Raw genomic sequence first — 23,676 nt, 5'->3', positions numbered from 1 at the left:
CTATTTGGAAACTTAAACGTAATGATGATTTATGTAGGGGTAAGTTGTCATCTGGATGGATGTTCTGAGTTATATGCAATTTGATCACATTTATTATTTCCTTAGTTTTAAGCAATCATGCTGTTGTGTAGAAACACACTTGGAATCGTTCACACTACACTGAATAGTTTCCTGTGACAGAATAAGTGTCAGAACTAGGTATTCTACATAGCTATTGTTTCAATTTTCCTGTCTGCTTCCTTTCACTATTAATGTTTATGTCTGAGCCATCAAATTGTAGAGTGCACAAGAGACAAAGTACTTTGCAGCCAGAGGGACTCATTTATCCAGAGGAGAGGTTAAAAACAGTTATAACTATTTAGTCTACTCCTATACAACAATAGGATATGGAAGCCCCCAACATTATATTCTTGAGTTCGCAGCACTAGTCACATACTGTATCACTTCTGCCGGCTGAATCAAAGCACGTGAAAAAAAGACTCGTGTACACCCATTAGTTTCCTGCACACAATCCCCTTTCAAGTACTTTTGCTGTTCCCTCTACTTTTTTCCCCTACATAATAACAGTTGTAAGTGCACCCCACATTTCCCTGTCCCTTAATGAGTGTAGCCTTTTATTCAAACTTCATAGACTGTGGGTGCACACTTTCAGTCTTCACATCTGTAGTGAGAGATCTGTTCATTCACCCATCCTTGATACCTAGGTTTCTGCACATCCCTCAGTTCTACCTGTATATTTTCCCCAGTCACACTTTGCTCTTCTCTTGTTACCACCACCTTTGGTGCACCTTTCAGGAACACAGAAAAGAATATGTCACTTAAGTCAGCAATCTCCTGCTGCAGGAAACCTTCTCCCCAGATCCATTCCCCTTAGCTCTCCTCTTGCCAGTGTTCTTGTTCTCAATCTCTTCCATGCACTCCTGGTGCACCCTCCAACTCCTCCACACCACAAGGCTGCCCATAACCTCAGCGACCTCTCCAGGTCCCCATTCCCTTTTGTACAAACTACCCCTGTAAGGCACGCTGAAGGCAGAGAAATGCTGTCAAGTTAGCCACAGGACCATGCTTTCCTCCATCAATGTTTATTCCATATCCTTCAAACTCTTTATCCTAGACCTGAAAAGCTATGATATGTTTTATTGCTATAGTCACTGAGAACTAATATAAAAAAATCTAATGCAAAACAACATGTTAAGAGAAATGAAATAAAGACAGATTCCAAAAAAGCTCTAGAATGGATGCTGTCTGGCCTCTGGAAACAGATTTCAACTTACCTGCGATGTTACTAGCATTGGCTGCTGGTTGTTCTGTCCCGGGAGAGACCTTAGTTACATGGCGAGGAGGCCTTGGCGATCTCTTCTGCTTTTTCCATTTTGATGATTCGCTCATTCCTCCAGCTCTCATTTTCAACTGAAAACCATAAATCATTAAGAATATCAGCACAGCAAAACCATATAGCACAATGGATTACACAAGCCCACAAAGGCTATCTCAAAACCCTCAAAGTCAGGCAATAGCACTTAAATACATCACACAAATTAATCAGCACCTCAAAATCATGCAAACCAGCCCCTGACTCCCCACTACCCACATATTAGCCAACACCCCACGCCTGAACCACGGGACAATTTATTGCTATAATATATACTTAGCAGTTCAATTATCACGCACTCCCTTTTCCCTATCAATACCTCCTCGCTTTGCATTAGGATAAAGAATTCTCTTAGACCTACAGGTACATGTCAAATCTCTTTGCTTTTGCCAGTGTTTCCAGACTTCTAAAGGGCATCAAGTACTAGTTAGGCTTGATGTTCCATTAAAATTTCACCATCTATATAAGAAGGCTGAGAATGAAGCCTGAGTACCCAAGTCCCACGCTACACAGTCTGCAGCCCTGTCACTTCTCTCTTGCCTGAATTCACTCTTCATCTTCGTAGCAATGCCATGTTTACTTTCTCTAGGTATCTTTCACTATTAAGAAGTGTTTCTCTAACACTCCACTCCTGGTGCACGACACATTGCAAATACCACCCTAGTGGTTTAGAAACAAACTATATTCTGCTTTCTGTTATTACTCCTCTTCAGATCTAAATCTAACCTAATCCTTGACATCCTTCTTGACCAGGATCCTACTTCTAGTTCCTATACAGATCTTTGATCGGGCAAACAAGAACCACGGTAGGAGCAATGAGACTGCATGGCACTAGCTGCAGTGCGCTGTTACTGCAAGCTTGCGCACAGACTCCAGAACTTCCTAAAAACAATACAATATTTAGTCACATTGACAATGGCAAGAGCAGGCCTGAAAACAGCTTCCTTTTAAAATAACTCCTCTAAGTGCAGGATTGCACTTACCCTTGGGTTTGGTAGCTGCAGTCAACTTTTCTGTTGCTGACAGACCTCTTCAATTTGGGGTGAAAATGTAACCACTGAACAGGTACCTTGCATGTAGTGGAAACCATTCAGCAAGTCTCAGTACCAGTCCCTACTTGGTAATCTTCTTTGTGAATTTATCACAGTTAAGTTATATTTTAGGCTCTAATATTCCTTATATCCCTAGCATCAGATTTAAATTCTCTAGAAGACAGCTATATTATTTAGTCTCTTCCTTTTTCTGCAACTTGCCTCCTTCCAGCTACTACTCTCCTTAAATGTCAATAAATCTTCTAGGTTCTGCTACTGTTTCTCCATCTCTTTCCCTTTTCCAGCTAGAATTCTAACTCATTGTACAAGGCCTGTAATTTTTCTCATTTAAACAAAGCCTGTGAAAATGTTATGTCCCAGTGCAGTAAACCGTTTGTGTAACTTTTCTTTGCACCACAAATTCTATTTGTTTGACAACTAATCCCCAAGTCTTAGCTATGCTACAGTTTCCCTGAGCTTGTTAATTAACAACACTCAGAATTACTTTGCTCTTTGTTATTTCTTCCAAATTTTGCAGCAAGAATGTTATTCTAAATCACAGCTTCTGACAAACACTTATGTGACAAGTACGCAGCTAAAACCAAAATTTTGTAGGTTTCAAAATGCTTATGGATCACAATCCTTTCATGTAAAAATTGTCAGCTCTCTCATCTTTCCTATTCACTACTTCATAGGGCTATATAAAACATGTGTTATCTTTCATTCTTGCCAAATCCTAATGTTTCACCTCTGTCTGTTTCCCTTTCCATTTAAAAATCTCTCTGAGCCTTAAATATTACCAACGGTTTTATTCATTAAAGGCTTAAGCTTCTAATTAGACCAGGCAGTTTTACTTTACCTACCAACTATTCTAGAAATAGCCATATTTTTTTTCTCCCTTTGCAGTAACTTATCAAATAAGATCTGAAGACTTATGGTTCATTGCACCAAACTACTTCAAGTAGGAAGGAAACCTGGAAGCATTATGTGTTAAACCCAAGAAAGTCTGTTTCACATAATTTCAAAATAACAGACTTTGCTTCTAGCTATTCTATCCTGTTGCTGTGATTGCGAGGTAAAAAGCTACTTGCTAATAAAAATGGGGGGGCAGGGGGGCAGTGGGGGCGCAGAATTGAATCAGCAAAATGGAACCAGGATATCACTAGGAGCTAACCATGTCGGTCCCGCTCCTTTTACCCTCAGTCATGCTCCTGAGAAACAGGTAACTTTTGAACCATCTTACCAGAAGGTTCAAGCTGACAATTTAATTACTATTTCTGATCTCCCCTTTCACACAACACCAAATACCATCTCAGTTCAACACTAGCCCTTTCAAAAAAGCACTTTTGCTCAGGCACAATACTAATTTTCCTATGCTTTGTATTAACTCCAAGATTTCTCCTCTTGAGGTTCATAAGCGACATATGCCCATCTGTCATCATTGTGATGAACCTGTGCCATCTTTCAGAGACTGAGTCACAACAGCCATGGATGGCAAACCATTTAGTCAGGGAAGCAAAAAGACTCAGTTGATTTTCAAAGAATCCCAAACATTTAATGAAAGTATAAAGCATTTAGACAAGAATCTAAGTTTATTTGGGGTTTTGGGTTTGGTGGTTTGTTTTGGGGTTTTTTTTTGTTTGGGTTTTTTTTTTGGGGTGGGGGGGAGCAGGAGGGGAATTGGGTATTGGGCTTTTTTTTTTTTTTGACAATTTAACAGACAAGTGAGATTACCCAGTAGGTCTTTTCCATCTCATACCAGTATTCCACATTCTACACAAACAGGTATCCTTTTACTAGAATTACCTACTAGGATTATGTAGGACTACCTCCCATATCATCCCGCCCTCCTTTTTTTTTTTTTGCTATGTCTTATAAATAAGACATGGCATACTACAATGACAACTGCATAGCTTAAAAAAAAATGCAGAAGCAAACAGAAATGCTTAATAAAAATGTTTCACCAGTGTCAACGGGCTATATGTTGTTTTAAGAAACAAACTCTGAGTTTGGGAGTTCTAAAACAATACATATATCAAAGGACAGCAAAGTAATATCTTTCATTCTGTATTTTGTATTGAATTAAACTGTAACAATCCCATGACTTCTTGCTTTTTATGTTAGTATAAAAATGTCAAAAAACTTCTACCGTTTGTCTTTGACTAAAGGAACTATTTCTAATGCTTGTCTTCACCTTCAATACCAAGACATTTCCTGATTTCACTAGAAAGCTTGGTTGCATGTTAACAGGCTGAGATTTTAAACCTAAGGTTGCCTTCTTGACTAAATGCTGCAGGTAAATGGCATTTAATAGATCATTTAAATATCCTGAATTTTAAACATAATCTGGAACTCTCCTTCCCTCTCCAACGCTTAGTGATATTATAGTTGCATTAGTTTTCTAATTATCAGTGTCCTTCAGATTAGATTAAGCTTGTACTTCCACAGTAAAAAACAACTGAAGTTAGTATTTAAAAACTATTCTTTAAAAATTGGAGTAGAGAGGGAGCTCAGAGCTACCGCTCTTGGAACTCAGTACAGATTCCATTACATTTATCTGAATTACCTTTGTATAAAGAAATGTGTACACAAAATTGTAGAAAAAAAAATTACAAGTCTCCAAATGCTTCCTTTGATAGATGAGGTTTTAACAATAAAACTCCAGCTAAGGTCTGGGAAAGTGAAAAAACAATGTAATACTACAAAATTCTTTTTAAAGGGTCCATGAGATCTCATTTTTCTACAAGCCACCTTACCTGCACTCGTTTGTTTTTCCATAAGATACTGTAAGCCTCAAGAGAAAAGGGCAGGGGCCAATGATTAGTAACTAAAGTGATTATACTAGAACATGAGCTCATTCTAGATGCAGCATGGAACTAGTCAGCACACCAAGTAGCGTTCAAGACACAAAAGCATGCAGAGAGAACGCAGTCCACGATCCAAATCCTGGAGGCACTGATGCAGTCCAGTCATCTCACTTACCTACCTGCCTGCACTGCAACAACTAATGAAGTTTATCTGGTAAAATGTATTTATGTATCTTAGGCAACTATGAACATAATCCACCCCCAAAATCTGCGAAAACTCAGATTTGGGTTCCTCCTGACTCCCACCGCAGAACTCAATGTTTAGCTACAACACTTTCTATTGCAAAGGAAAACATTTCTTAGTCTTTTCTTCTGTGTAACTCTGCATAAATCTGTGAGTCTCCAGCCACTGTCCTTCCAAACTATCCTGACCATAGACACAGGACAAAGGAATGGCACACACCTCTCTAAATGTTCTGGTTCAGGTCCTTTTGAACCAAATAGCATTAACAGCAGACAAAAACTAAAGCTGTATTAATTTTATGAACCAACATGGAAAACTGAGAGGAGTCCCATCTAAGCTAGTTTCTCAGGGTTTCTATGATCAGTCTAAAAACAACAATCTGCAGGCCTACAGTATTTCCTTAGGAATATTTTCTAAGGGGAACTAGCAGAGACTAACACATTTCATAATTCATTTTGGCCCCATTCATCCCACATTAGCAAATACTTTGCTGGGAACCATATTTCATTTCAGAAGAAACATGGCCAAAGAAGTTGAAAATGTACAGCAGTCTCCTTCAAAAAAGCTTGAGAGAGCATTGACCTCTGTGGTCCTGCACCAAGTAACAAAGCTGAGAGATTCACTTGAATAAAACTGCCTAAGGCATGCTGGGTCAAGAGACTCCTCAGGTGTGCTGCTACATCTATAACCAAGATCCACAGCTAGGACACACATTTGAGCCTTCAGAGAGCAATCTACATTTTTGATGTTTCTTTTCTTCAGTTTTTCACTGTCATAGAGGACTCAAATCTTGCCCGTACCCTCCCACTCCCTTCCTTCAGAGATTGCCGTGATGGTGCCTTAGGTGGCACTCACCAAGACACTGAATGCTGCAGTAAAACAAGGGTCTCTCCCTCCCAAGCCTGCCCCAGCTGCAGCCACAACACTGCAAAGCAACCACTGCATGCATTGTCCCCCAAAGCCATGCTGTGTCAAATGAGTGGAGGGAGATTTGCTGCACACAACAAAACTATCTCTCAGGTGGTGTTTACAAGAGAAGGAAGAGGGGAGTAAGGTAAGAAGGGAGAAGGGAGAGAGAGACCTTCAGGTTCTTAAAGAGCAATACCCTCTCTAATTGGTTCAGGGCTTTGGGCTGTTCCCCACTATTTAGCTCCAGTTTGTTGAGGAGACATGAAGAGATCTGTGAAAGATAGGCAAATGCATGGTTTAAACAAAGCAAAATAAACCCAAAGAGAAGAATAACCTGGCAGAGTGCAAGGCTGCAGGGCAGACTCCTGGCATGCACAGCGAAGAGACAGTACAAGGTAACTGCACAGATCAAGACACAAGACAGAACATCACTTAACTGAGCTGGGAGCAGCCATCACTTGATAAGGGTAGCCCTCCTAAATTCAAATTCACCTTCATATTACACCTTCTCTACACAGACCATGACAAATTCTGATACCTGCAGTACATTAGCCTGATCTCTTTTAGCTTTCCTTAGGCCAAACTACCGTCACCATAAATCTTGCCACTTTTCTCCCACAGCAAGGGAAACAAGCAATCATTAGGTTACTACACAAGAACTAAAGCAAGTTTCAGATTCCTACAAGTAAGCATTCAGCCTCTCAAAACACTGCTATACTGGTTCTGAAATGTACATTTACCCAATGTTGCCACTTTTCTCAACTCATTAAAAATAAAAAGAGTGGAAGTTATGTTATAAATAGTATATTCAGCATAAGTTCAAAGGTGGTTATTTCTTCTCTAGCACTCCTCTTCCCATCCTGTTGCTCTCAACAGTAGAATCCTGTATTTTTATTGACATTCTTTATATGGAATATAAAGAATATATATATGTATAGAAGTATAGACGGAGTTCCTCAAGTGGATGTCCCTCCACCTAAGAAATTATTACGTTAATAATCACACATGGTCACATTTATGGTATTTGCCATACTGAATCCAGCTGCTAAAAACCTCACTGTATAGAGGGAGATGGTAGTGTTGAACAAATCCGGACCGTCCGTCCTCAGAAAATTGTGCATTTAGGGAAAGGGAGAAAAAGAACAGTCTACTTTGATTTGGCTGCTAATAGAGATGGCATTGCCCATGTGAACTAAGGTTTTCGCTACAGAATGCTGCCCTTTTCTAGAAGCCACCAAAGCTTTTTCTATAATAGCCCAATTTCATAATGCTTTCATGCTGTTTCACCAGCCTCAAAAAGTTTCCTTTCTACATAGAAAGAACTGGACAAATACAACCTGAGAGCTCAGTATTAGACCTGTAGTGAATGAAGAAAGATGAGAAAGAAGCTGGAGAGACAGCAGAAGACAGCAAATGATCAGAAGACATCACCATCAGGTCCCACAACTTGCTGGGGTTTTCTAGACCACAGCAGCTGATGGCTGTTCCCAGAATCCAGACTGAATCACTTAGGCAGCAGTATCGTTAACAAGATTCACTACTGGACTATGTGGGCTTAATCCTACAGAATTAATGAAGCTATGTCCATTTATGCGGTTAAACATGCTCTTCCAGTGAACTAGGGACTTGCAGGAATGAAGAAACACAAGTGTGAAACAAACAATATAGAGATGAGCGCAAGCCCGAAACAAGAGCAGAACAGCCACCACAGTGCTGAGTCTTACCTTCTTCATGTTCGTTCCCATGTAGCTTTTAGGCTCTTCTTTAAACTGAGGCAACCTGGAAGACAAAGAACAAGCCAAAATGCATAAACTTTCTTGGGTTAACAAACAGGGAAAAAACCAGACTGGTCTTTCCAATCATACTGCAGATACTAGAAAATTAAAATTAGGTTTTCTCCACAAAAAGAGACATTCTTAGTTTCTTTTCCTGACAAAATCTGCTGAGGCAAAAACCCCAAGTATAGATGAAGGGTGCTTTACATGCTATTACTGCTAATGGCAATTTCGCTATGTTGATTTTCATTGTTAATGGTCATGTAAGTACAGTTTCTTTTCCTTCACTGTATGTTTTCAGCAGTGGACTAATTAGATTCACTCAAAACAGGTTTCTCTGATGCTGCTAAAAACAGTTGCTGAGCCAGAGTGTCATCCACACCAGGACTCTTGCAGTGTACGTGTTATTACTAGTCATGGCAAGCCTTTTCATTAACTTTGTAGAAACCCCAGTAGTTATCCTCTATTCTGCATCATACAAACACAATTATAGGGCACAGTGGATCTAAGTTTAAGCTGAATGCTTTGAGCTAAGCAGTCCCTGTCTCAGAAGTAAAGGAGGCAGACAGCTCTCACCTGTGCTACCAAATGACAAATGCATACAGCTCTTCAACTCCACACACCCTGCTCTCCCTTCTGTTCCTTTACTACACTTCTATCTTTGCTTGCTGAAGGGATAAAAGCCTTGCAGCATAGCTTTGGCTGTTTCTTTTTCTGGAAAGCAAGATGGCCAAACCATCCCTGCAGTTGCTGTCTTTGCATTGCTTCTACATCCCAATGTCCACAGGCACAGATGGTGGTGGTGTCTCCAAGCCTTATCAAGAAGGACAGAGGAGAGGACAGACAGTAAGTAATGAGCAAGCACTAAGTAAAATTCACATATGCATTTGGAGAAAAAGTAATGCGGTCTCTCCTTTTTGGAGAGGTTGATTCTGAGACTGCCCCACATTCATCCAGTGCACTGCGTGACACAGTGTGCACAAAGGAAAAAAAAAAACAAACTGAGAACCCATCAGAACTGAGTGTGACAATGGGAAAAAAAAAATATTATGAGAGTTGTGTTTTGCAATCTGTCAGTTTTACTACAATCCTTTCCGACTAAAAATATTTCTATATCTGCCCATTTCCCTTTTACAATACTCAGAGAAAGTCTATGATTAATTCACTATCTGGAGAAACAGTTTTGAAGTTAAATAACTTACTTGAGTTTAAAAGAAGTAACCTTCATCACGTGAAGGGTGCTGAAAAGGGCAGAACATTTGTCCAAGACATATGATCTCAAGAGTTTAAAATTCTCTTTGATATGTGAGGTCAAAGCTCTCAGCTTGAAATCAACGTGTGACTATTCAACACCATTTCTATTCTCTCTCCTGAAGAGAGCTATACTTTTCAGAGCACTTTTGGGTTTTTTGGGGGGGTTTTGCCCTTTTTTTTTGTTTGGAGTGAAGTTTGCATTCTCTGTCCTCAAACTGGTTCCCTATCCTAAAGCTCTTCATTACTTGGCTGTCCATCTCTCCTCAAAGGACACCTTAAAGCAGGCAACCTTCCCTACCTCTGTCTCCCTGCAGCCTGACAGGGTCAGCCCAAGAGAAAAGTGCCAAATCCTTCATCCCCTTCCGCCTCTAAATAATGACCATTTTGGACGATTTTTCTGAGGGCCCGTAAGTGGAAGTGTGGAATCTTTCTGTCCTTAGAGGGCCATCTCGGCAATGCTGAGGCAAACACAAGCAGGTTTACCTTGTGAAGAGCAGCTGCACCATGTCGACCAGAGTGTGCTCTGCAGATTTTCTCAATAACTCTGCGAAGACAAAAACAAATAACACAGGTGTCATTACTCAGTGTGATATTATCAAGAGGCTTCTTCAAGCAGACTCCCCTCCGAGCCTTGTTTACAGAGATTACGGCAAATTTATTAAAACCAGCTCCAACACTGCATTACTGCAAATGGGCATATAATCACAAGGTGGCGCCACAAAGCTGGGGAAAAAGAGCAGTCAAAAGTTGTACAGTGAACGCCTAGCAAATTTTCCATGAAGTTGTAGGAAGACACAATAATATAAAGCTCAGCAGCTTTCCACGGCTGCATGTTCTACAATAGAACTAGTTAATGCTGAGGAAACCCGATCATCTTAACTGCAGAAGTATGAAAAAACCTACCGCTGAGTCTCATTTCAAAGCATATGCGGAAACAGGACTGCATGATCTCACACACAGATTCATTGGTGAGGTGAGCTCCCACTGGAGTGAGCAGCAAGGTCCTCAAAACCTGCAAAGAACAGCGCACGTATGTCCCATAGTACAATGACACTTGCATGCATTTCTAAGAGAAGGTTGGCTTCCTCAAGGAGGACTGCCATGAGCAGAAAACCTCAGGGTTTTCCAGGAGTCATTTCAAATTGAATGCTGTGCTCAAGAAACAGACAGATTAGGAGACAAGAATGATCTCCCGACCCACTTCTAAAAGAGGCCTGATATGCTGCACGCTACGCAATATTTAAATTCAGTAACTAGCTATCTGCTCAAAAGTACATAGACCAAAGAGGTGTATATTTCATACGTTTGTCTCTACAAAGAATTTTTCTCAAAAATAAGTTTGAGCTCCATATGCTTAATTTACCCCTCACTAACACAGACCATGCACAAGGTAGGATTATCAACACTACCACATTATCAAGCCCTTAATTTAAAAATCATTTCATTTAAGCTTTTAATTATTTTCATTTGGAAAAGCTTTTACCACAGGTATATGAGCCATCTGTTTAAAAAATAAAGTCTGTCACTAAGCTCCTACAGAGTCAAAACATTGCTCCCTCCTCTTCATCTCCATGTAACAGGATATGTTCCACAACGGGCAGCAACCATTATGGTAATTACCATTTCTCTCCACTTACCTGTAGGATTTTCATCAAGACAACCTCATCACTCGCATGATCTGTGCCCACAAATCGGGCATGAGTGACAGCATCTGCCATGTTCTCCATCCCCTCCGCTGTGCCCTCATGGCTGGGATCTGGGTAACAGAATAAAAATATATGACAGGGAAAGGCCACCTACAGCCTACCACCTCTGTGGGGAGACATCTACACAGAGATACTTTGTTGCCATCTGCTTCTTTAATTTGTGTGACTCGGAGTGAGTTGACCCTACAAGAGTGAAACTCACCTCCCAGTAATAGAGTTTAAAACTGGGAACTTTCAGAAAGACTTTATCGAGAGTCTATTTACATTTGCGAAAAGATGTAACCTAACAAAGAAAAGAATTATAATTCAGTTGTTACTGGCTCCGTATTTTTTTAGATGTCAATTTGTAAGATTACGTCCTGTTCCCTACAATATAGCACAATCAGCTGTTAAATGCATTCAGTTCCTCCTTGGGAATGAAGAGAAAACAGCTCTTAAACATAGGAATCTCAAATTTACTCCCACGAGGAGAAAATGACAAACAGGTTCCACGAGATTGAGAAGGAAAAATTGTCTCTTGTTCTACATCCCTCCCAAGGAATAGAAGCTGGGGAAGGAATGGACCAGTAGCTTTCCCCAGAGACAACACTAGACAGACATGATCACAGTTTAGATATCAGAGTGGCAGGCCTCCCACTTCAATCATTCATTAAGGCTCCTTCTCTCTGTTTCAGCCTTCTGTAGCTACAAACAATGGTGCAGTTGAGAGAATGTTTAGGACAAGATTGTTGCTAGTAACTGTATCTTGTGCCACATTACAGTGGCTTCAGGAAAGCTGCCTCCGGCTTTGATTTCATTCTCACTTAAACAGTACGGCACTGGGCAAGAATCTTGTTACCTTTCTACCTAAACAGTCATTAGGAAAGAAAGGAGACAACCTAAACACTAGTTAATACCTCATTAATTGGCAATGGGGCCTCTTGAACTCCAGCAAGAATGAAGCTGACAGAGGAACCAAGTAGGACCTCGAATACTTTGCAGAGAAGCTTTGCAGACCCCCTTTTTGACTCCAGTTCTGTTCACACCTAGGAGGGGCTAAGCCCTAGGCATTAAAGAAAGCTGCCCTTACTGTGTTCCAAAGAGAGCAGCCTCCACCACGCTGTGGGGATTCTGCGGGGCTGCAGGGTAAGAAACTTCTCATAGTTGCACAAAACTGAAATGGCATCAATGTACTTCAGAATCCAATAAATGCATAGGAACAGCACTTCTCCTTTGCCACCTCTTACACATCCCTATTAAGAGCAGAGCTTGCCTACTTTTGACATAGCAGTCTCACGCACACACACACAAAAAAATCTTGCATAATTGAGAGCGAGTTCCTCTCCTGGTTTGCTAGTCAAACCTCAGTGAGTTATCACAGAGTCTGTTCTAAGACCAATCCGTCATTTTTTACCTGCTTCAGCAGCTGCCCTCAACAGGATACCAAACTCTGATACTGGGAAGCATCAGATAAGAGGCCTGGCTGCCAAAGGCAGTTCTCTGTGTATCTTTGATAATGGCTTATAATCCAGTTAGAAGCTACCAGTCTTCTACCAGAGGCAATAAAATCAGCTGTATGTTGGTACCCTGTGCACTCTTATTCACAAATGGAAATAATAGCTTAAACTACCAGTGGTAATGCAGGATCATTCTAAATTGCCTCAATTAAATCAGGTAACGACCAGTGGTGTTACAATGCCAGCACCTACGTTAGCATTACTGTTAATCAACCTCAACAACTACAGTGGAAAGCAGCTAAGCAGGCATCAAGAGGAAAAAGCCACTTGCTGCAGAAAAGGCTCCCACAAGCAGAACACACAGATTCACTTCTCTGTCACCTCTTCCAGTAGATGTGAGTTGCTGCAGGCTTAGGGATAGATACATTTAGTCAGAGTTTTGGCTAAATGGTCTGTGTGAAAAGGAAATGCAAGCAAGTTGTGCATATGCTTCTTTAACAGATCTATGACTACTGCTTCGCTGTTCTAGCTCCTACCTTGAACACTAATAAACACACCTCTCTCCCAACACACATCATGCCTGACTACTTCAGTCCTAGCTCCCCGGAACAGCTCTACAAATTCAGGTCAATTTATAAAGCCTCTTGAGTTCAATTAAGAGCACAGATACTTCTACTTTGCAGAAACAAGATACAGAAAAGATCAACCCGCTTCTTTGTTCCCTTGTGAGAAAACAGTACAGAAAGATGTGTCAATGCTTCTCAGAATCCCTAACAAAAAAAAGTTTGTGTGAAGCAAAATATCAGTTTGAAAATTGCCACCTACAATGCAAAGATCCAGAGACCCCACATAGACGTACACATTTCATATGGGGTGTACTCTCACAACAGGCAGGCGAAAGAACCAGCAGAAAGCAGAAAATCCAGGCTCTTAACCATCAGGGAAATCCAGAAGCCTGTTCAGTAACACCTTTAATGGAACTAAAATAAATCACCAAGGAATCAGAGAAGGTAGAGGGGAGAACAAGCTTTAAACTCCCCAAACAGCAAGTCGTCTTGCTGGAAGCTGAGCAACAGCTACTCATTTAGAGAATGTAGTTTGCAGGAACACCAGGGGAAGTTAACTTTAGAAATGGAGCCAGAACGTGCGTGGACACATTGTGATAATAAAAAGAGCACATACCTTTTCTGAGGAAAATATAACAAATACAGTTCTGAAATTCAGCCACTAGTCTTCCTATAGCTAAGGTTTGAGCTCATCAAAAAGGCTGACAGCTATCTAGCTAGTGCAAAACTGCTGAGTAAGGAAATAACTAATCTGAGGGATAAAATCAATGGGAGTTTAGTATTGTTGCACAGTTTTCTTGTACTTTAAAAATTACTATGTAATATATTGACTATAACTCTTGAAACAGTAGTACTTATTTCAGAGCAGAGGATAATCTTTGTAAGGCTAACTATTCCTACCAAAATACGCATGGTGGATTTCAAGTCATTTTATCTAAATGAGCTGTGATTGCACGCTATACCATTAGTGAACTGCTGCACCCAACAATCTCAGAACAGATCTTTGCAGTTCAGACTACTAGAGATCAGAAGTCTCAAAGGCTACTCAAGAATTATTCTTTTCTAACTGGTTTTAAAACATACCCCTCAGCAATACTGCCCTGAAAAGTAGGCAGATAACCACCTGCTGACATGTGACAGAATAAGAAAAACAGTGAGATGGCACGAGGATTAGCAACAAAGTGCTTTGGAAATAGGAAAAGAAGGCAGTTTTAAACAAAGACAATTATTAGAGGAGTTTGGCACTTTCACTGACCACTGGTTTTCAACCCAGTGTGTAGAGCAAAAGCCATCCACTCACAGAACAGACGCAACTAATGATGCTTTTGAAAAAAGTGCTGGTTTCACCTGTCGATTATGCAGCCCCAAAATGCACCACAAATATCAGCCACACTGAAATGTCCCCACTGTGGTTATAGCAGAGTCCGTCCTACCTTGTTCCGGACAATTTAAAACAGATTTGTGTATTAAGGACAGTTTTAAGCTTTTCCTATCTTTAGGCAAACAGTCTTTAGACTACCTTTAGTCTTACATTACGAAGAGAAATCTAAGACCAAAAAGCTTTAACAACACAACCCTAGCCAGATGTTCACTCAGCACCACTAATCCCAGCCTCACTGGTATCTGGAGCAGCACAAAGGACAAGGCCGCTGCGAATGACACCTGAAGCAGCAATGGAGGTCTTAGATTACAGGTTCTGCTCCACAACAAAAGCCAGGCAGAGGGTCTTTTCCACCGTCTACTACAAAGATACGCGCTTATCAAGAGTTACAAGGATGCGCCCTTGCTGGAGTGACCTAATTAATATTCTAAATAACAAGTAGCTAGAGAAAAGCTACAAATTCTTAACCACGTTTTTTCCTGTTTGTGCCTCAAATCAAGTATTTGTAGCCAGTTGCCTGTGCAGACATTTGCCTGGACATGTGATACCAGCCTGATGTTCTGATCCCAGCCAGACCATAAAAGCCCAGAAGAAGAGTCCATCCCTTGTTCTGTGTTGAAACTAACATATTTTGCATTATTGCTTAGTCCTTCAGAGGGACATGTTTTACAGGCTTATTTATTAAGATTTCTTTATTGTCCTACGAAGTGACATAAGTATTACATCATTTTACTTATTTTTTGCCACTTAATTATACCCAATACTGCCCAATAATTGATGTCTTGATACACTACATTTCCATCAAAGTCTTAAAAAAATTTTTTCCTGCAAGTCTCCATTTTTGCTCATTTTAATTTTGGGTCTTTCCCACAAAAGTGGTCTGCATCTACACCAAGCCCTTTCTTTCTCTAACTTCCCTCATACTAGCTCCAAAGAACAAAATATTTAAACAGTGCCAAAAATTCAACAGTGTTCACTTACAGTGTAAGGGAGGAAAAGAACTGAGAAATCTGAACTTGGAGGTGGGGGGGAAGACAGGTAAAATAATTTTCTCCACGTGAGACTACATACAAACAAACAAGTTTTGTAATTCACACAGGTATGATCAGAAAGTACTAACAGAATTTATACAGAAAAATCAAGCACCACTAACAGGATGACACATTGAAGGCAGACAGAAAGCCAGCTAATGAGTTACTACAAGCCAGCTGAGCCACAGGAACTGACCACATGCGCATTATTAGTCTTTCACAAATATAAAGGAGAATGCGCACATTTGAAAGTCTGGGCAGCGGCAAAACTGTCTCTGCCATGACAACTGTCACAAGTGAAGAGTACTGGCACACCACTGGACAGGGTCTGGGAACGAGCAAAACAACATCGTCACTCTAGAGCAGAAATGTCAGTCCACAAAACTAAATAAATTCTACTGTGTTTATGTATATTACAACATTGTAATCCAAGCTGGAATTCTCCCCTCCCTGGCCTTTTTGCTCAGATTGCATTAAAAAGCAGTTGGTGACCACCACAGTCCAGCAGCAGGCCATAAGGGCATACAGCAGTCAGGGCAGACCAGAAGCTTTGGCTCCGTTTCCAGCCATTGCTGTAGTGCCATGAAAGACCAGCAGGTATGACATTAAGAAACTGCAGATGCCTATTTCCCCAGCGTTAATGACAATTTTCTTATTTCCCCAATCTCCTCATTAAGACTGCAAGCATGTATCCTGGCCAAAGACACATCTCAAGGAGGTGCATTTGCCTGGCATTTTGGTAAATCCCAGGAAGCCACATAACATACCTATTAGTGCATATGAGAGGAACTTATTCACAGAGGTGAGGGCCAATCCAGTTATGGGGCCTGTAGTGTCTTCAGAACGGATTACTTCCAGGAAAGGCCGAAGAAAGATGTTGGGTTCAATTTCAGATAGCTCTGTTAAAATAAAAATAATTTTAAGGAGACATTAAATTAGACTTGATTCATTAGGATTCATTTTCTCTTTAAGAATCTACAGCAAGCTTAATCTCAGAGAAAAGAGGCCTGCAATAGCTTAGTTTCCCACCAGAAGGCTGGTGGGAAGGTCAGGGTTGCTTTTAAATATACACACACACACACACACACACACACGTATATATTTTTAAAAGCAATGGTTTGTGAAGTTCACTTTCTTACAATCTTCAAACAGCCTTCTGGAGCTTTCTAAAACAAATCCTATTGTAAGAACACTCTGTAAACATCACAGAGCCACTGCGGCCTAAATTCATGCTTTAATTAATTGGCAGATACGGTTGCATTTTCCTAGTACTCCTGGAATTGTGTGATGACATGAACTATATAGACCCTGCCCCACCTTCTGCCACTTCTGTAACATCCTACTACACATACAGCCTCGTACTAATCACATGCATAGTACAAATATACAACCAGGTTAGTCGGATCTCTTGCAGCTCTTCGCCTGCATACAAATTGCATTTTTGCAACACTAAGTTTGCTTGGCAAAGACAGGAAAAACACACAAGATATACAAATTTAAAAACTCTTTTGTCTTGTTCTCAGAATACCTGTACAAGCCTCTCAACCAAAGAAGAAAAAAGGGTGCTCTTCTCTACTAGCTGCTTTGGACAGCAAGTATTCTCTCTAAAGCTGCAACACAAGAAGGCAGAAGCACTGAGCTGTTGAGCTGGAGAAAGAACAACTAACGAGCTTCCTAAACTTTTCAAGATGATCAATGGAAGCTTTGGGAATGAAGAAGGAATACAGAAAAGAATAGCCACAACTAGGGAAAGTGACAAAAAAACAACCTCAAAAACCAAACACAAGCAAAAAAAAAAAAAGACAACCAACACAAGGAATCAAGAGGAGTCCTGAGGAGGATTTAGGGTAAAAAGCATTAAAAAGCAGGCAAAGGCAACCACAGTATACAATGGTGTACAACCAGTACACAGGCAAAAAAGAGTGCATTAAAAATAACTTGGATAATCCTGAGACCAGAAATATTTAAGTACAAACACTTGGCTCAACTTGTTGAAACCTAGATTTTACTCCTAATAAAAGTTAACAAGTTTAATGGCTAATAGTGTCACAGGAACACTGGCATTTATACTCTTGATGATCCAATATTGCACTTATCTGTCATATGAGCTTCTTTGAGGCAGGGGAGAAAAAAGTCTGTAATTTCTGAACCTTTAGACATGCTTTTCTATCTATCAACATAACTAAATTATTTTACTTAAAAAAAAAAAAAAAAATCCAAGCCCTCCTGATTCTAAGATAAATGAAATTCCGTTTTATCATAGTTCCTACTGAAAAGCCCTAAGTATCAAAGTAAAGAGCCTATCAGAAAGTGTGTTAACAAAACTGGGACAAATTGTGGTGAGGAAACAAAGGAGGAAGAATAATGCAGGGTTTTTTGTTTTAAATAGTTAAGACCACAGAGAAAAACATCCAAGTGCAATAGTTTTGCTGTTAACTAAAGTAAAACTGCAATTAAAAGAAAGGAACTTTGGGAATCATTACGCAGTCTCTTACGTTTCAGCCACCAGTTCAAATCAGGCCAACACCACTAACTTGTGAGAGGTTAAAAGGAACGTGATGATTCAATCTTTTTGGCTTAAGAACAACTCCCCCAACTTGTCAGATAATATCCTGGTGTGACATTACAATTGTGTCACCTCTCAATAGCTCATGGAAATGCAGAGGATCATAAGACATGCTTTCATCAATGTTTATTTAAGTGTGCTTTATAGAGCACTTGTCTGGTTACAAGCACTTGGACAACATTAAACATAGTAAGACTACTAGGGATCAACACTCAAACTCTTCTTCCCCAAAACTGATCCTTTCTATAGAACAGTCAGCACCCTCATAATCCTGTCAATTCCTCCAGCCTCCTTCAATCCAGTGAGCCCCAGGATGGAAAAGCTGCACCTTGATTAGTAAGAAAAATGGGACTTCAGCAGACATACATAGCTGCACAGGTGGAATGAGATGACGAAGACAAACTTGCCAGCAGAGGATACATAGGATATCACACTCTCCATTAATCCATTTTCAGGACAACAAATAGATGTTTTCTTTACAAGAGTGGGGGAAGTTTTGTTTTTTTCTTTCAATTAAAGTTGTGAGTCTTGATGTAGTTAAAGATTAGATTCCCCTGCAGTCTAACTGAAATTCCCAATTTACATGAAGATCACAAAATGGCTTGTCATAATTAGGACTTAACTTAGGCACATACTGTTGATTACACAGCAACTCTGGACAGCTTCACTGATATTCAGAGACTCTAGCTTTTATGGTAACACAGCATTTTACATTAAGCTCTCTGAAACTGACTGTGTATGCTGTAAAACTGTTTCAGACTGGATAGCTGTTGCTGCGTTATTGAAAAAAATTTTAAAAATACACTAAACAAGGAGAGAGTATTTTTAGTGCAAGACTTACCCACTAAAAGACTACTGTCTGAAAGATCTAAATTTCAGTAAAACACCAATCACACTGCTAGTTGTTTGCATCTGAGGAGCATTCACTTGATTACTACAATGAGCTCTTCTTACCAGCAGCATTTGCAGGCATTGAGGACTGACAAGGGTCACCAGCTCCCTTTTCAAAGCAGAACTCAATCTTGGTAGCGGTGCTTGCTTCAATAGCAAGATTAGGAGCACAGAAAAACACTCATACTGTAGCTATTCTTGCTATATTCTGTCTTGAAGCAGATTACTCTCATTGGCTGAAGCATCAGTTCAGCATCTGAAAGTGGCACTAAAGCTACTCGGAAGTTTTTAACCAAGTAAAAATTTTGCAAACAGGTCAGTAAGTCAAAGATCAATCCTTTTCTTTTAACTCAATCCTGTTGAGCTCAGTGAAGAAGCTCTCTCCCTGAAAGATTTTCATAGCCTTATATTCTGAACATGGCAGTGTCCAGAACCAACCTGCCAGCCCTTTCAGATCAATAACTAAAACTGCAGGTGCACTCCGGGCTAGCTTTTACTCCCAGAGCTCAAGTTTAATCTAGAGCACAGAACAGTAGGAACTGAATAACATTCTTTTCACAATACTTTGGTAAAGTAGGAGACCATAGTCTTTAAAGGGAATTGTTCTGCCCAGCAAGTTAAAGCTTCATGAAAGAGACACTACATAAAGTCTTGATCTTTTTTGGCACCTAACTATAAAAGCAATGCTATGCTCTCCTGAAAATATCTAAGAACCTCAGAAAGGGCAGTAAAATCAATTATAACTTTAATAATTCTTTTGCCAAAACAAAGGCTATATAAAGTAAATATTGAATGTTTGGAAGTACATACTTGAACTTTTATAAAAGCTTTCAAAAAAAAGCAGCTCTGATTTTTCAACTCTCTGGTTCTTGCTCTGCCAGATTCAGGTTCAGGCATTACAAGTGAGGAAACCATAACCCATGAGAGACTTGAGAATTACTGTTAGAGATGTTTCTCCAAGTATATTTCCTAGCAAGAGACATTTCTCAGTGTTTGAACTAGAAAACATGGGATGGTTCTCTGCTTCAGTGACTACTTTCAACTCTGGGGAAAAAAACAAACAAACAAACAAACCACCCCAAAACCCACCAGCCCTGCAAGCGTGACCTTAGCCTAGGGTATTACAAGAGGGAAAACTGAACAAGCGTCCACAAGGAGATCAAAATTTCACTAGGGATTCCTACAAGCAGCCTTCCTTTTCAAACTACTCAAAGCTAGGGAAAATTATATTAAAACATGATTTAGTCTTACATGAAGAGCTTGGGCTGCTTTGGGGACCAACTGGAAAGCATTTTCCATTCTTTTCACACGGGTCCCTTCAATGAAATTTCAGGGAAGCAAACAGAGACCAGCACCAGCACTACACCCAAAAATGCTCAGCTAGCCCAAAGTAGTGCATGGAAGTTGAGAAGAAGGGAAAGAACATCTTAAGTAGTGTATCAGAAAGCCATCTCTTCAGGCTGGCAATTTTAATATGAGGAGGGAATTCCTTTGAGACCACACTGCTTTCCTTCATTGATCCTATGGATTATTTGCACTTAGACACACATGTCTATGAAGATATTTAAACAACTAATTCATGTTTAAGCACCTAACTCCCATCTCAGCAATCCCATCCAGCCATTCTGGCACTTCAGCAAACAAGCTGCATGAGACTTTCAGTGTCCCTTTCTCCTGAAGTACAAGAGCAGGTCCCACTCAGAAGAGGTGTCTTATTGTTAGCACACTGTTGGCACATTCCTGATCTAAAACGCTCACATAAGCTGCTTTCTCTGGCAGTTCAACTCTTCACTCCTGAATGACTCTTATCAGGATCGGCTATGCATTCCGAATCAGAGTAAATGAACGAGAAAAAATTGTTTATGACAAGTTATTTCAACATCATTTGTCCCCAGGACAGGCAACTGCAACCCAAACCACATGACCTGGACTCCTCTTAGGCAGCAGCTGTTGGCCTTTGACGCCCAGCCTTCAGAAAGGCTGTCTCAATTGTATCCCACGCACCTCTCCAATGCGGACGAGCTCAGACAAGAGCAATGCTTCAAGCATGCGCTATTACCTTCCCTACTTACGCACTGAACTGTACAGCAAACAGGCGTTCACTTTTCTTCTTTAGGTGAGAAAAAGACAAAAATAACACTGCAACAGAGTAGAAATCCAGCTCTTCAGGACTCCTGCCTAGGAGCTCAGTGAGTTTATGCCACAGAAAATTGAGGTAGCAGCAAGCGCTTCCTGGCTCACCCTCAAAAACACTTTCTGCAAACACTGACTTCCTGGCCTACGTGACTTTATGTGCACTTTATTCTCAGTTCACCCACCAAATACCAAAGCATTTTGTCTTTTCACCCAAGGGTAAGAAGTCCCTGCAGTCTCTCTTAGCAAGTTGGAGAGAAGAAAAGTTACAAGGAAAAAGGACAAAATTGTACTTGCCTTTTAAAACCATCTAAACATATTGAGTAGCCATACTCTTCAGATTTTCAAAAACATTTCTGAAGTTTTAACTGCTGGAATAAATACTAGCTTAATCTCACCCAGATGAAAATGCAGGATCACAGGGAAAGGACAAATTCCTTTGAGTTCATCCTGTGATTATCTGTTAGTTAATTTAGAGATTAACAAATCTAGCAAATAGAACTACAGTAACTTGTTCCTCTCTAAAAATTTGCAGAGTGCGAATTTGCTTTACATAGAGTCAGCTAGGTAACAGCCACAGAACAGTATATGCATATTGGTTCTAGGTCCCTTGGCAAAACTACAATTTCAGCAGCTCTACAGATGATGAGCGGAGGAGGCGTATGTTTCACCACTCTGAAAACAAATTCTCCAGACTGACTGGAACACATGCCACCCTGCACCTGCAATGAAAGACATGCCCTGACTTCTTCTAGCTAGGAAGTTTAGTCCAACATTTAACTCCAGTTCACTAATGGCCAACTAATGTAGGGTAACAAGTGTAAAAAAGCTAAGCTAGATGATCCACATTCATTTGTTCCTGAATGATTGTTCCCTCTACACAGTCTTGGTACAGTCAAGGTTTCAAGTGAAAAGAATCCTCTGCCATCTCTCCCCGCAAGGGGTTTTTGTTGTTGTTTTGGTCTTGTTTTTCTTGCAAGGCATAGACCAGCCTTTGCAACATGGTGCAATGTGTAGCACGTTTCTAGAGATTTTCTTATCTGAAATGAGAATGGATTACTACTTATATAGTCTGACCTAGCAGCTAATCTGATCAGAGAAATCTCTAGTCCTACTTCCTAAAAATAATGATGGCAATGTCCACTAAACTTGATAAATAAGAGGTCATCAAAGAGAATAGCCACCTGACATTCCCTACAGTTTCCCCAAAATATCACTGTCTTATCCCGATCTAAGCTCTTAATAGATTAAGAGAACTGGATTCGACAGCTAGGGAGAAGCTGAGGAGCCAGGAGCCTACATCCTGGTTTCCAGAACGCATAAATACTGCAAGCTATTTTAAAAGGCTGCTGGGATTGCACAACACAACATACAAGCTCACCGTGGGGATGCGTGGAAGTAAGCTTTGCGTATCTCTGAAATCAATACTTCACTATAGTAAGTGTTACCAAAAGCTTTACATATCATAGAAGTAAACACAGGCCCAAAAATAAGGATATTCAAGCCAATGAAGGAGAAGTGAGAATTCACCGCAATCCTTTTCAGTACGCCTGTAAAATATACCCTTCAAAGCTAATTCCCTGTGAATTAAAGTGAATTCAGGGGCCCAGACCCACCATATCAAGAGGGAAATAGTGCCATTCACAGCCACACATTAATGCAAGGCTAGAATTACAAATGCAGTTTGACAGGGGGAACCCAGAGCTGTCAAGCCTGTTCTGTTTGCCTAATTTCATTACAATGGCACAAATGCTTTCATTTGTCACACTCCAGCTTCATGTGTTTATCTCCCTTTCATTAAATATGACTTTAACAAATGATTGTTCCATAGTGCCAAGATCTCAAGCGCCCCTCAGAATTGAGATTTTTATTTTGGGGAAGGATGACAGAATGCATACTGAGCATTTGACTCTTGATACCCTCTGATCAGGGCGGCATAAACTCAACAGAAATATTGTCTCCTACAGGAATTATTTACATCTACCAGTGAAGCAGGAGCACTGACAGTCCCACCAGCGTTAGCCATTAGTTATCAGGGGTTTCATCTGATGCCATGCTTCAAATTTAGCTGTTCTGACTGCCCATTAAAAATCCCTGGGCATTTTTTCATAAGCAGGTACTTGCTAGAGTATCTTCAGCAAAAATTACACTGAAAACTCCAGCTGTGTCTCCACTGTTATTCCAAGTGCTTTTCACCCAGACGTAGTATTCTATTCCAGAGGGAGTGATATTATGAGACGTAGAAGATACTCACTTCATTCACAAACAAAACAAATGCCATCAACAGGAAGTATGGAGCCACACAAAGTGCAAGCTTTCATGGTTTCTATCCAGATGGACTTAAAGTACAGACATGACTACTCACTTCTTGAATTTTTAACGCCAGTCATACAGATTGCTGAGTGCAGAAAAAAATTAAGTTGTTGGGATAGCAGCTTGTTTCAAAAGTTAAAAGCTGTTTAATTCTGCTCTTATTTCTTAGCACTGAGGAGACAGCAGAGATGGGAATAACTGCATCTTGACAAACTTTTTCCTGAGCTATGGTTGACATGTATTAGTCAGAGGTTATATTCA

The 23,676-nt window shown here is 40.3% G+C and overlaps 1 protein-coding gene across 4 annotated transcripts in view; it reads right to left on the bottom strand.

The window, feature by feature from the left end:
- Window positions 1-23,676, bottom strand: part of GBF1 (golgi brefeldin A resistant guanine nucleotide exchange factor 1) — a 110,905-nt gene that overhangs the window by 32,111 nt on the left and 55,118 nt on the right. For 3 of the 4 annotated variants that reach the window (XM_075154509.1, XM_075154507.1, XM_075154508.1), the window contains exons 4-9: window positions 16,280-16,411; window positions 11,030-11,148; window positions 10,296-10,404; window positions 9,876-9,936; window positions 8,088-8,142; window positions 1,275-1,410 (exon numbers count right to left, since the gene is read on the bottom strand). In XM_075154509.1, the coding sequence (XP_075010610.1) occupies window positions 1,275-1,410; window positions 8,088-8,142; window positions 9,876-9,936; window positions 10,296-10,404; window positions 11,030-11,148; window positions 16,280-16,411 (612 nt within the window). Of the gene's footprint in view, window positions 1-1,274; window positions 1,411-6,535; window positions 6,635-8,087; window positions 8,143-9,875; window positions 9,937-10,295; window positions 10,405-11,029; window positions 11,149-16,279; window positions 16,412-23,676 lie in introns of all 4 variants that reach the window. The other variant, XM_075154510.1, reaches the window with a different exon arrangement.

Source organism: Calonectris borealis, chromosome 7 (assembly GCF_964195595.1).
Source record: "Calonectris borealis chromosome 7, bCalBor7.hap1.2, whole genome shotgun sequence".
NCBI lineage: Eukaryota > Metazoa > Chordata > Aves > Procellariiformes > Procellariidae > Calonectris > Calonectris borealis.
Note: the sequence above shows the minus strand (reverse complement) of the source record. Positions and strands in the feature narration are given on the sequence as shown.